At 42.4% G+C, this 13,127-nt stretch overlaps 1 protein-coding gene across 5 annotated transcripts; it reads right to left on the bottom strand.

The window, feature by feature from the left end:
• Positions 1 to 1,377: 1,377 nt before the first annotated feature.
• On the bottom strand, positions 1,378 to 12,560 carry esrp1 (epithelial splicing regulatory protein 1). 5 transcript variants are annotated; one of them, XM_070835170.1, is made up of 16 exons: positions 12,233 to 12,560; positions 11,612 to 11,770; positions 11,392 to 11,508; positions 10,937 to 11,048; positions 10,292 to 10,435; positions 9,752 to 9,806; positions 9,534 to 9,644; positions 9,255 to 9,387; positions 9,064 to 9,106; positions 8,233 to 8,552; positions 7,262 to 7,486; positions 6,918 to 7,170; positions 5,370 to 5,550; positions 4,253 to 4,403; positions 3,628 to 3,751; positions 2,680 to 2,767 (listed from the first exon to the last, which is right to left on the bottom strand). In XM_070835170.1, the coding sequence occupies exons 1-15, from the start codon at positions 12,362 to 12,364 to the stop codon at positions 3,650 to 3,652; spliced, it is 2,238 nt and encodes a 745-aa protein (XP_070691271.1). In that variant the 5' UTR covers positions 12,365 to 12,560; the 3' UTR covers positions 2,680 to 2,767; positions 3,628 to 3,649. The 5 variants fall into 5 exon arrangements, with proteins under 5 accessions (XP_070691268.1, XP_070691270.1, XP_070691269.1 ...); XM_070835171.1 differs by having other exon boundaries at positions 6,930 to 7,170; XM_070835167.1 differs by lacking the exon at positions 3,628 to 3,751 and having other exon boundaries at positions 1,378 to 2,767.
• Positions 12,561 to 13,127: the final 567 nt, after the last annotated feature.

Genomic DNA, 13,127 nt, shown 5'->3' with positions numbered 1-13,127 from the left:
CCTGCCATTTGTAGGGTACATTATTCAGACAATAATTTAATTATTAGCAAAGTGCCAGGTGCACTTTTAAGGGGGATGGGAGATGGCTCTCTCATTGGTTTAATTAATGTTACACCCAAACCCACCTCTGATTAATTAAGAGACTAAATACAACCTCTTTGCACTTTACTTAATTCCCAAATTATACAACGTTTAACTAGCAATGGCGGAGTCGGACACACCATAAATACACTTCAAACCAGGTTATATAGATTGTTTAAATAGGGCTTACAATGTCCAATCCCTACTATAAAGATCCACTTTTACTATTTCTTGAAACTCAAATGTTGCTTCTACTAGCTAGAAATTAAAGCCCTGATGGAGACACATGAATGCTGTTGTCTGTATGTCAAAACGCAGCTTTTTCATCCATCGTGGTCTCAAAAGGAATGAGCTTGACGTTGATATTTTGATGCAACGATTGTGTATCTTTTTTCAGATTTATTTTTTCAAACATTGAAATAAAATATAAATCTGGTGCATTGAAAATTTAAAGACCTGACTAAGTAAATAAATATATTCTAATTAATATAATATAATGAAAAAATACATAATGTTTCCTTTCCTCTAACACTACCTCCTCCAAATAATTTTCAAACCGTCCCTAATATCCTTTAGATTATACTTAAAGATAAAATTACTTTTACACTCCATTTTATATTTGGAAATTTTAATCTTAAACTAAAGAAACATGTTAAACTTGGCTAACATGGTTGCACTTATGCCATGGTTCTTCCTTCAATGTAAAGAAAAATAATTTTGTGTAATCACGCAACAGTTAACGTATTTCCCACCAAACTCTGCCAATAAAGTGATGAAAGTTAAATAGAAAAAGATGTATTTGGGGCTTTGTTGCATAGACACTAATGGTGTTGCCATGCAGGTTCAGACAGTGTTTTTGTGAGTGGGAGAGTGAGTGAGTGAGTTTAAAAGGGATCAAGTTGGGTGGGGTGCACAAGATTGTATTACACAATGCCAAATCTGCCCTGAGGGGGTCTCACATGGTTTTGTCTGCCTTCCATCTCTCTTCCCCCTTCCTGCGCTCTCTATTCTCCACTTTTCCACTCTGTTAAAAAAAAGGGCCATCCTCTCAGATAATGTGTTTAGTGTGTTTGAGTGACAATAGCTTCGTTGCCATTGCATGTGTGTGCGTGTATGTGGGAAAAGCAGAGGTAATCACAGAGGACAGTGTGAGGGAGTTCCCACAGTTTCGCCTCCAGCCAAATTCTGTCATCAGACAACTCCACCTGTGTGTTTGTGCTCCTGCCCTTCACACACCTTCCCAAAGTACAGAAAAGATGTGAAACACTCAGAAAGCAAACAGTAAAATCAAACAGCTGAAGGCCGGCAGACGTTATGTTTATTTATTTATTTTTTTTCAGCATGGCCACAGCAGGAGGCCCTACTGTAGGACATGTGTACAGCAAAACGGAGCCTAAACTGCATCTTTGCAGGGCACAAATGGCAATTAAATTCAAAAGAAACATGTCAGAGGTGTCCTTCATTTCCTTTGCCTCTCAACTTTCCATCTAGTTTCCAAATGATTTAGTTAAAAAGAGAAATGGAAAAAGGGATTTCTGCAGGAAGACCCACTGCATTTCCCGACATCAGCGTAGATGGTGGAGAGAAGACAAGGAAAGTGTGATGGACTGATTAATCTTATCGGAGTCAAATATGTAATAAAATATGTCAGAAACCACCTCTGGCTCCTGGGATTAACTCCGTAAGCTGAGAGCTTGTGACACGAGTCCTCTAGAAGAATGCAACCCTGTGGTTAGGTTACAGAGAACTGGGACTGTCCTCTGTTCATGAGTCCAACACAAAAGGCAAGACATCATTGGCATTACACTACATGGAAACAGACCCCCTAAAGGAGGAAATGGCTAGTGGGGCTAAAGGGCTAATCGGGGTGAGATGTCACATTTTTGTAAGTGGAGCCTGATGCAAGGTTCAGACCATCTGACAAACCCACAGTGTAACATACATGTGATCATTCAAAGATACTGCTATAATATTCATGAGAAGTCTTATTGATTAGCAGTGCATTGATATTTGGCATTATGTAAACATCTTAAAGTTTTACTACTAACTTCTTCATGCACTAACGTTTCCATTACAATCACTGTGTATCAAATGTATATAAACACATAAAATGTATTTCATAAACAGATTAAGTATCAAGACGTATCATTACAACCATGCATAATACTCATTTTCATCTCTTTCACTCTAAAAGACACTCTCTCTCTCTCTCTCTCTCACACGCACACACACTCGTTCACTCTTCACAGAGAAGCTTAAAGAAAAGATTTAGCTCAGTTGCTACTAGGTCACTCTTCTCTAATTTGGCTAGTAAATATATAGCAGTGATTATATCATAACATGTAAAAAAAAAATCTCTATAAAGCTTTTAAAATACACACTGTGCAATATAGGGAAAACTGCTATTTTTGGCTAAGGCCACAATGATTTTGGTATAAAATACATACATTTTCTGTTCTTAAAGATATAAATAACACATCTAAAAGACTATTTTTAAAAACCTAACAATACAAGTCTTGTCTTGTCACATGACCTTTGTGTATTTGTGACCCTACAGCAGGGTCAGGTCCAGGTACTGCCCCGCCGGCTTGGTCATGACAGCCGGGAGGGACATGAGAGAAGCATCACCTCCACTGGACTGACCAATCAGACTGCTGCTCAGGAGAGAAACCGACTCCGCAGGATTCTGGGGGGGTGAGGGACAAGGGAGGAGAGAGACAGAGGAGTGTTATTCCAATGTAAGAGTGTCAAACACACAACCCTTACACCAGCACCAGATGTTACCCATCACCTTCTCAACCACTGGAAGGCTATAAGTGTTAGGCCAATTTATTATTACACTACAACACCACCAAGTGACCGTTCACTAAGCCCCACCCCCTCAGTTACCGTTTATACGCCCAGCATCGCACATAATGCAGTTTACAATGATAACTGTGGCAGATTTACCTCTCAAAATTCTTAGTCAAACTTGTGTTTGTAGTTTTTTTTAACTCAGCTGCTGTTACCATGGAGATGAATGCGTGCTTTAACTGTTGTGTTTTTGGTTTAGACAGGTGAGTAAAAAATGAGTACAGCTTTTATGAGAGACCTATTCACACCATTTTGTTTGACAAGTCGGCAGCACCTAGTTACAGTTGCTAAGCTCTGATTGCTGTTCGGGGGCGGGGTTAAGCAAACGGTTAGTAACCCCTCTCAGCTATTGCTGTAACCCATGAATAACTTCTTGAGGACAGAAATGTAGAGGCCATTATTAGATAAGGAAACTGCCGGAAAAGGGTCCAACAGTCGGTCAGAAAAAAAGCATCCCGTCGAAACAATTCAAAACAAAACCCAAGGATTACTGAAAACCCAAGAAATTTCCTCTAACCACTCAACCCAATTGTTGCTGCTGCATGTGGTTAGTAGAAAACACCCTCTCCAAATAGGAAATGTCGCTGTCGTGTTGAACCCTGTAGCCCCTGGTAACCAGCCAAGTCCCAGCCACAGCTAAAACCCCTCTCTAAACTAAATCCCCTCTCGCAGAGAGCCTCAGCCAATCCTTACCTGCCACCTGCCTTTAGACACCTTAAATACACACCCATTCTTTGGGCTGCGTAAGCAATGTCCCGGCCGGGTCATGAGTGTGCACGGGCCCATGGGCGTGCATGAGAGCATCCTCGGGGGCATACTGTGGTGTGAGGAAGGGGGAGGAATGACAGAGACAGGGGGCTGAGATACAAGCAACCATAGGCACTAACCTAAAAGGCCACATGGATCTGAAAACGCCAGCATGGAGGTGAAAGACGAGTTTGTTCACTGTGAGAAAAATACTGAACATTATCAGTCCGAGTTTGTCTCTTAATTCATTATAAACTTATTATAAATATCCCTGGGATTCTTCACCCTCTTCCAAGTTTAAATAAGACCAGAGTTCCTCCAATTCAAGTCTAAGCAAGCAACAGTGCATGTGTGACAGAACAGGGAGAGTAGACAGGATAAACTAGTTTGATAGCCTCTGGGCAAACACAGTGGATGCCTGACAATACACACCCACAACAGAAGGAGATTTGCAATACAGCACTTGGATCCTACTGAGGGGTATGTGAAGAGACAATCTGCCCACATAGGTACTATAGTAATAACCAGTTATTATGCACAAATGGTTCATTTGTAGGGAACCGTCTCTTACCTGGTATCCCTGCACTGCATTAATGAGCTCTTTGACTCCATTGCTGTTGTAGGTCAGACCTGGCATGCGCACCAACCCCCCTGGGGAGGAGAGGGAGGTAAGGGAGGAGGGGGAGGGGAAGAAACCTACGGTTGTAGGTGAACCAGGTGGACTGGAAAAAGAAAAAGAGAGAAGGCACAGACAAGCTGTTATCAGAAATATCAGAATTTATCACAAGCCTGGGAGTAACTTTGGGCGTCGTCGAGAAATGTTTTTCCAGTGACAGAGGGCTGACCAGGGAGAAACGGAGGTCACTGGTGTTTACCCAGTTCTCTGATACAGTGTTCAGTTATTAACTACCCTTGTCCCTGCCTTTCTCCTTGGCCAGACGCATTTGAACCAAAGACGAGCTGCTCCTCTTTCTCCACTTTGAACAAGAGTCTATTTTTAGTTGGATATGCACACAATAATATTTGGTCAAAAGTTGCCAGGCAGTTTTTGACCTTCTTTGTGTTATTCCACAGTAAGCATTTGGGCACGTTTCACAAAATGTTAAGTCAGCGACAAAAAAAGTTTGTAAAGCGCTCACCAATTTACCTGACATGGACTTGGTTCAAGTGAATGTAAAGGTCATCTTAAAATGTTTTAGTGCACTCATGTTCTTCAAGTTTCCATAATAATACTTACGCAAACAGAGGACTCAGAAAATCAAACATATAAACAATACCGGTTTAGTTTCTCACTTGCTCACGGAGAAGCACACAGCCTGCATGTCAACACTGTTTAAACAGGCTTGCTCTAGGGCAAGGAAGTCTTTTAACTCTTAAATCTATTTGTAATAGTCCCAGAGTGGGTTATTTTATGTGGGATGGTGTAATTACCTTGTGCAGTAAATTTACAAACACATTTGATTTGATAATTTGGTGTGGGCTGGAAAAAAGTTAAAATGGACATGAATAAAAATCTTAATCATGATATACGAGAGCATTTGTTCATCAATATGGGAAAACATAATTTAAAGTATTTATAAAGTAATAAAACTTATATTCATCCCGTTGAGAGTGTTTTTGTTTGAACCCACTCCTGTAATTTCCTAAAAATGTACTCTCAGAGGCATTTTCATTTTGTCACTGTTTACCTGGGGTAATAAGCTGTGTAGTTCATGTATAACTGAGCTGAAGCGGGGTAGTAGGCATGTCCTGGAGGCAGGGGGCGTGGGGTCAGCAACACCTGACCCATGGGGGGATAGAGGGCAGCAGCAGCCTCTGTAGGCAGGACAGGTGGAGCAGGAGCAAAGGAGTAGGATGGTGGAGATAAACCTGGAGAGGCAAGAAGACAGAGACACAAAATACTTAACAACAGACAACAGCAGTAACAGCAGTTGGCGAAGTCTGGTCATTGTTTGTCTCTGACAGAGGCGCTCATGCAAACGCACAAACAATGACCACAGTCACTCAGCATCTGACACATGTACAGTGCGTCTGTGTTAAAGAGGGAAGGCAGGACACGTTGAGCTGGACTGTGGCTCATTTTGAGCCACTTTCAGGTGTGAGATCCTCATTTGTTAGTCAACTTCCAAACATATAACAAGCTTTTGATTTACTAAGAAGTCAAGCAAATCAACATAGTTTGCACTAATAAGACTTTATTTTCACATAAGCAAGCTAAAGTCTAATTGATAAAAGCATGGTGCTCTCTAGAAATCCAATATTTGCAAAAAGAGAGCAACATAGCTCTCAGAACAGAGAGACACTGTTAAGGTTCATGACATGAGGTGAATATATTCTGCAGAAAAACAAGTTATTTAAAAAGGTAAAATCCAATTAATTCATCTTGTCCATGCCATTTTAGACCAAAGTGTGTGGTATGTGGAGCAGGGACTTGCTGTCAATCTAATATGTCTTTCTAATTAAGAAGCATAAAAATGTCATCTTTCCTTAACAACCTCAGTACTTCCTGCACATATCTTCCTTTGAATCCCTGTGCTGTAAACGTTTCACTCATGTAAACCTCTGCGCTTCATAATCATTTCTAAACATTAGACCACTTTTTTTTGTACCTTGTTTTGAAAACCAGGAGTGCACCAGTGCACATGTATGGCGAAGGGATGTAGAGACAGAGAACAAAGCACATTTCTACGCACCAGCGTTCAGCTCTGCCCACCTTTCCCACAGCTCCACTGATTGGACAAGCACAGGATGTGCGCCGGTCTATTCAGGCTTAATCCCACAACCACCACTACCAATCTGATAAGCCTGGAGAGTTGTAAGCCATTTTGCCATAATATAGACTCGCTGTCTTTGCTTACACTTTTCCAACCCTTTCAGATACTTACTCAAGAAGTGGTAATGGAGTAAAATTAAGAGTAACAAACATGCCACTGAAGGAGATGAACTACAATCAGAATGTGTGAACATGTGTGAAAAGGCAGAATAAACAGTTAACATGTGAGGTTTCTCAGTGCATGCAGATGGATAATTTAAATCACGCTAAATTACAAAGAGGCATCATACACACAAACATGAAACACTCTCACACACACACAGTTTTGAATCCTTTTGATAAGACCAGATGTCCCCTACCTCCTACAGTACTAGATTGGAGAAAACCCAGCAACCCTGCCCCCATGGCAGGAGCCCACCTACCCTGCAGTCCCGAAGCACCCCCAGCTCCCAGCAGCACTTACGTCTGGACTTACATGGCGGTGGGCTGAGCCCTGTCCCACTCCTGGTCCGGGCGTGTGTGTGTGTAAGTGTGTGTGAGAGCGAGCTTCCCATCAGCACCAGGCCCATCTCCTCGGTGCTGCAAGGGAACACCTCCACGTAGCGGCTGTTGGACCCACGCTGGCTGGACATCACATGTTTGTGCAGCCGCTGTGAGGCCTGAAGCGCTCGCTCTGCTGAGGTCATCTGGATGAAGCAGTCACCTGAAGGACGACCCTGGAAGCAGAGACAGCCAGAAATTACTCTGCAGCATTGTGTCAGAAAGCATGCAAGTCCATGGGTGTGTCAGTGCGGTTGTTGCATGTACCTGCTGGTTGAGGACCATGTGCACACCATGTGGTCTGATATCATGTGTAAACTCGCCCAGGAAGGTGAGGATGTCCTCTATGCTCGCTGTGTATGGCAGCCCCCTCAGCCTCAGGCAGTCCCTTATACCACCAGGGGGGGGCAGGAGAGACACTGTGGGCAGTACAGACACTAAGGGGGCAGGGGCGATGGGGATCAGAGGGGCCGACGAGTACCGGTTCAACACCTGAAAAACACATTTACAAATTACATCCTCTGCCTGCAGCAAAGTCAGTCAAGGAGGCAGAACTGATTTAAAATGAGTCTAGCCTTTCTCAACTTTTCCAGATAATTTTCATATTACCACAGATATCACACTCAGACACAATGCTATACACACACTGAGACACATGCAGTATGCGACATCTTGTGTACAACAAAGACAAGTCCATGTTCTGTTCAAATGTGTGTTGCAATGTCCAACAGTAGCTGGCTTGTTTGCATTTGTGGAGTGGACCAATAAAACTCCCAGTCCCTGTCATACACAAAAGCCTCTGCTTAGATATGTATGTGGGCCATAAGCTTATCAGTCCGCAAAGATAAGAAAATTAGTCCACATGTGTTCATCTCACAAGAGGGGGAGGAAGACTGAGTAAGACCAACAAGTAGTAGAGTATTTGTGTGTGTACCTACATACTTACAGGAAACACACACACACGGTTCATTATGCAGGCCCCCACCCATAAGCCCCACTGCAATGATTCTTACAACTAACTGAGGAGAAGAGAAACACACCCACACATTGTCATACTCGGCTGTGTGCACACACAAGCAAATCATCCTAAAAAGCCTCTTTTTGCTCTCAGAAAACAAAGAGGATAACAAGAGACAGAAAAAACAAACCTTCATTCAAAATGAAGACTTCCTTCAAGTAAACACACACCAATATCCACTTCAGTACACACCCACATGTGGGCGGACACCCTGACGTACCTGCTGGACTTCTGCTGCTGTACTTTTGAACAGCTCAATATATCTTCTCCCTAGGATTTCCTTGTGTTTCCTCAGAGCACACTGGGCGTGTTCCTCGCAGGCAAATAAAACAAAGGCATCACCGGTGGGACGCCCATCTGGATAGCGAACAAATAGGATCCCATCCTTCCCGCCACTGACTGGACACGTCTCCTTAAGGCCCTCCCCTGGGGAGAAGAAAGCGAGCACCTGCTCGTGTGTGGCGGTGAAAGGAAGACCTCGCATCCTCACTATGATCTGGTCCTCACGTGACAGAAATATTGCTACCTCATTGGAGGTACCTGGATCACATGCAAGGACACAGACACACCTATTTCACCTCAAGTAAATAAACAGAAATGATCACGATGTGGATTTCAACAGCATTAATTTTCACTTCTGTGAGCAGCCCTCTCTGATGACTTGTAGTGCTTTATGTGGCTTTTTTTTAGCTCCTTTTCTTATTCTATAATTCATAAAAAATAAATTTGGCTCTTCTCCTTTATAGTGATAAACATCAGCATCATGCACTGAAAAGGGAATTTCCAAACTTGTTTCCGTTTGTTAATGGCCAGGTGCCATTAACAAACAAATGTTATCACTGAGGTCACAACTGCTAATGTTTTCAGCAAGTTAAGACTTTCATACCAGGAAATTCAGCTTCAAGCCAAAGCAGCACAACCAAAGAGCTTCAGGATTTCATTTGGGCTTTTCCACTTAAACTATAATGTGCTAAAACCACCAAACCTAATTTTACTCAATGCTGCTGTTAAGGTAAAAGACTGTATTGCACACATGGTTGTTTGCTCTCACCTCCTGCTATCTTCAGGAAGTCCTCTCCTGTTGCTTTGTAAACCTGCCAGACATAAAGAATGACCGTCACTACAGGTGTAGCTTGAATGAATGAATGGAAATGACAGGAGACGACTGGTGATTAGAGTAGGGCTATTTTGTGTGGCTGATTCACTTAATTAGTACCGACCAGCGGGGATCAGACAGGTTACCTCTATGTATCTGTTGCCCATATGGTGTTTGTGTCTCTGCAGCGCCAGGTCTCTGTGTTCTTCACTAACGAATCGAACAAGAGCTTCTCCGTTCCTCCTCCCCTGAGCATTAAGACACAACGCAGCCCCTCCTCTGCACAACACAACATACAGAGCGTTACAGAGGATGGAAACCTCGTGTCAGCAGCACGTTTCAGTATGTATGATGTCCACCGATATGGTTATGTTAAAACCAATCCTCCATTAACGAGAGTGCCATTAGTATAGCTAAAAACATACTTGGCAATGTTGAGTCCTCTGAAGAATCGAGCAATGTCCTGGTCAGAAGACTGCCAAGGCAACCCTCTGGCTCTGATCACTGTGTTGTCGCCCACTTTCTCCATCTTACTGCTGCGCACAAACACACATGGAGACTTCAGCACAGCATGAGTGGACTTGGAGTATATTTTAGAGGCATGGAACAAAAAGAATATTCATCATCAGCATATGTTACTTACCAAGTGCCCGTCTCAAACTTCTCACTAACTCTCTCCTGGCTAGAAAATGTGTGGCCTGTGATGGAAAGGAAAATCATGGTACTTTGTAAACAACGTGATAATTGCCTTAAATCTTGAGGTAAAACGCAGACTATATTTTGGATCAACGAACGGAGTTGTTCAATAACATTTCAGAAAATAGTGAAAAATGTCGCTTTCAATGTCCCAGAGATGACAGCGATACCAATAGCCGATAATCTAAATATAGTCAGTTTACTATCACACTAGACAAAAATACAGCGACGACATCAAATAATTGGCATCTTAGCTTGAAAAATTAAGGTAAATAAATAAGGAATCACAACAATAAACCCATTAGCAAAATAGTTGCTGGTGTATTTTCTATTTTAGCTCTACTCTCTCTCCTTAATTATCATCTTAGCAGTGCTGTTGAAGTAGCTTACTTCTCTGATCTTGTAAAGACACAGTAAGCCGTTTTAGAAAACTAGCAAATTCATAATGTTTCACTTGTTGTCTCATTGTGTAAAATCATATACTCACAAAATGGCTCAGAAAGCAGGGCAAGGACAATGCTGGCCATAATCTGGACCTGCTGAACTGCCACTTCTGCAGGTAGTTTGGCTGACAGATCCATTGTGGCTGAGGAATCCCACATGGCGGGCACATCTACAGTTATACTAAGAGCTGAGGAGGCGGCAGTCAAGGACAGCAAACAAGGAACAACAACAAAAACTATAAATGTATATTATATCTGCGACAGATGTAAAAATAAAGAAAAAATAGTGAGAGGAAGTGACAAAAACAGATAAAAATTAAAAATGGCCACAAAAAATGAAAATACAGCAGGTCAGGCAGGACACACACATAGAGATGTTAGTTTTCCTGTTCCAGTGGGTGTGTGGGGTTTGCCCTGTTGGCTAAACACACACTTGTTCACTGAGCGCTTAGTAAGGTGCTGCCATTGTTTCCCTATTTGCATTTCAAAACCTCTACTCCTGCAGCCAACACCCCGTGGCTTACAACTTCTAATAAGAGTGTACGACATCATGTTAAACATATGGATAAAAGAAGAAAAACTATCCAAAATAACACAAGTTAAATATCAGAATCATTAAATCATAACAGTGTAGCTCCCAGACATTCACTGACAGACCAAACTTTAACAGGTGGCGTATTAAAGGATACACTCCGCCATGGTGGGTACATCCAAAGCCTTGAGGTCAGAGGTGGGGAAGTGCTTCTTGAACTCTTTCCGAAGGTCAAAGAAAGAGTAGAAACACTCCGGGACCAGGATGTTCTGAGAGCGAAGAAATTATATGAACGGATGTGAAGATCAACAACTGCCATTTTATTGCCATCATTTACATGTTTGCTCAAGCCAGTAGAGTAGTGACATGTGGGAGAATTTAATCAGCTTCATTGTGTGATGGTGTATTATGTGCATGGGCGTGTGTCATTGGACAGGTTTGCATGAGCGGCTGTCAGCTGCAGATCAACTTTCACCGTAACATTAAAAGCAACCAGGAGCACTGCACTGACACAACATATCTCTTAGTGCCAGCGTGAGCGCTGAGTGTTCCTGCAGCAGTGAGTGAACATCCGCCCTGGCTGCAAGGCATTCACCCGACCAGCTCGCTCACCTTGCTCGCGGCCTCGGGGTGAATCACTTGGCGGATGTGGAGCTGCCCATCTGTACACAAACACACTGACGTGCCTGCGCCCGCGCTGTTCACCTCGTTTGTCAGTTGTAGATGAAACTGCAAAAGACGGGCGTCAGACATTTAGAAAAGAAAATCTTTCATAACCTTGCCTCAAGCATGTAATAAAAGGCTAAAACGATGGCTTCAGAGAGGTTATTACCATGTTTAAAGCACTCTCAAGACTTGTGGCTGTATAGGCAAAATCTGCTCTGGATCCATTCTCCTCTTCCACGCTCTCCTCCACCACATCCTCCTCCTCCTTTTCCTCTGTCAAGTCGGAGAGGTCAGTCTTAATGAGAAGCTCACTCACCTTGCCCAACTGGTTCAGGGAAGAAGAAGAAAAGAAAAAAAGTCAGTCTTGAAACAAGCCGACATGGAAACTCACAGGCTGTATAGGGCGACATAATAGCGTTTAATGGCTGTAATATAGACATTTATTACATATATATTATCTCACAGAATAAAAGCAAAACAAAATGTCCTACAAACATTGTACTAAAGAACTTCACAGTCAACTAACAGATGATTTTAGAGCAGGTGTGTATAGAGATGAAACTCCTCACCATGTTTTTTTTATGAATTAATAGAGATCTGAACATTAATATTTATGGTTGTCGTTTTTAATCTAAGCTTTTGTCCGACTGGAGCTCAGTTTTCATGCCCACTCCTTTATTTACCACTACATTTCCTGCTTTAGAATAACTATTATTCGCTGTGACAAGAAGTTGAGTAATAACTTTTGTTTTGTTTGTTGTTGTTTGGGTTTTGTTTTTTTTTTTACCTTTTTGTTCTTCACATCCACCAGCTGCCAAACCAACTGCACGAGCTCCTTCTCGTCGGATCCCAGCAGCTCTCCGCTCGCGCCAGATGTGGCGGTGAAAACCACCACCAGGTAGTCTACCTGCGCCGTCATCTGCACGCAAACACAGCCCAGAAAACTAAACTAATACTGCACTAAACCAGAGGACAGTAACTGAAGGTGCGCCGGAGAGGAGACGCACGCGGGGGCCGACAGGTATAAACACCTTTACTTTGACACTTGAGCGTAAAGGTGAGCTCCGTAAATCCGAGTTTCGTCGCGTGTGAAGTTTTACGTGAAGCCTCCCGCAGTCACCATCGCGGAGTAATGGCTGAACGTGCCCCGTTTTTGTAGTGCATCTACCTGTGTGACCACGTGACTCCCTACCTGCCCCCTCCCTCCTTCAGGTGGTTCACAGATTAAGACGTGGCAAAGCACGAGACACTGGAATATTTGTACTTTTCTTTGCTTAATAATGTAAGTATTTCTTTGTGTGGTGATATAGCAGGTGTCAGGAGTTAAATGGTTCCCTGTAGACAAAGTTGAATAATAAGCTCAAAACATATCAAAAAGTTCACCCACGGGCTCCGTAATTAATTCAATAATTTGGTTACCGTTTCTTTTCTTATAACATGTGTACCTGCTTTATGTTTGGCATTTGGCAAACTTCAAATAGAAAATAAATGGTTAAAGTATTGTAAATGGCACCCAGCAATAACAAATAATATATATACAAAGGCCAGAACTTTTATGGAGCCTGGAGTGTAGGTCACCATTGGGATAATGATACTTTTATATATTTTTTTTATTTCAATGAATTAGTTAATAGATACATTTTACAACCTATTGTTAACAATTAAACATACAGTGAAATTAT

The sequence above is a fragment of the Pempheris klunzingeri genome, chromosome 8 (genome assembly GCF_042242105.1).
Source record: "Pempheris klunzingeri isolate RE-2024b chromosome 8, fPemKlu1.hap1, whole genome shotgun sequence".
NCBI classification, from domain to species: Eukaryota; Metazoa; Chordata; class Actinopteri; order Acropomatiformes; family Pempheridae; genus Pempheris; species Pempheris klunzingeri.
The sequence above is the reverse complement of the archived record's forward strand: the minus strand, read 5'-3'. Positions and strand labels throughout refer to the sequence as shown.

Coding starts and splice junctions, on each gene's coding strand:
- esrp1 (XM_070835167.1), bottom strand. CDS start 12,364: ATGACGGCGCAGGTAGACTACCTGGTGGTGGTTTTCACCGCCACATCT. Junction 10,436..10,936: donor TGTACCCACCATGGCGGAGT/GTATCCTTTAAT, acceptor CCGCCTCCTCAG/CTCTTAGTATAACTGTAGAT. Junction 5,551..6,917: donor ACCGCCATGTAAGTCCAGAC/GTAAGTGCTGCT, acceptor TTGCCTCTCCAG/GTTTATCTCCACCATCCTAC.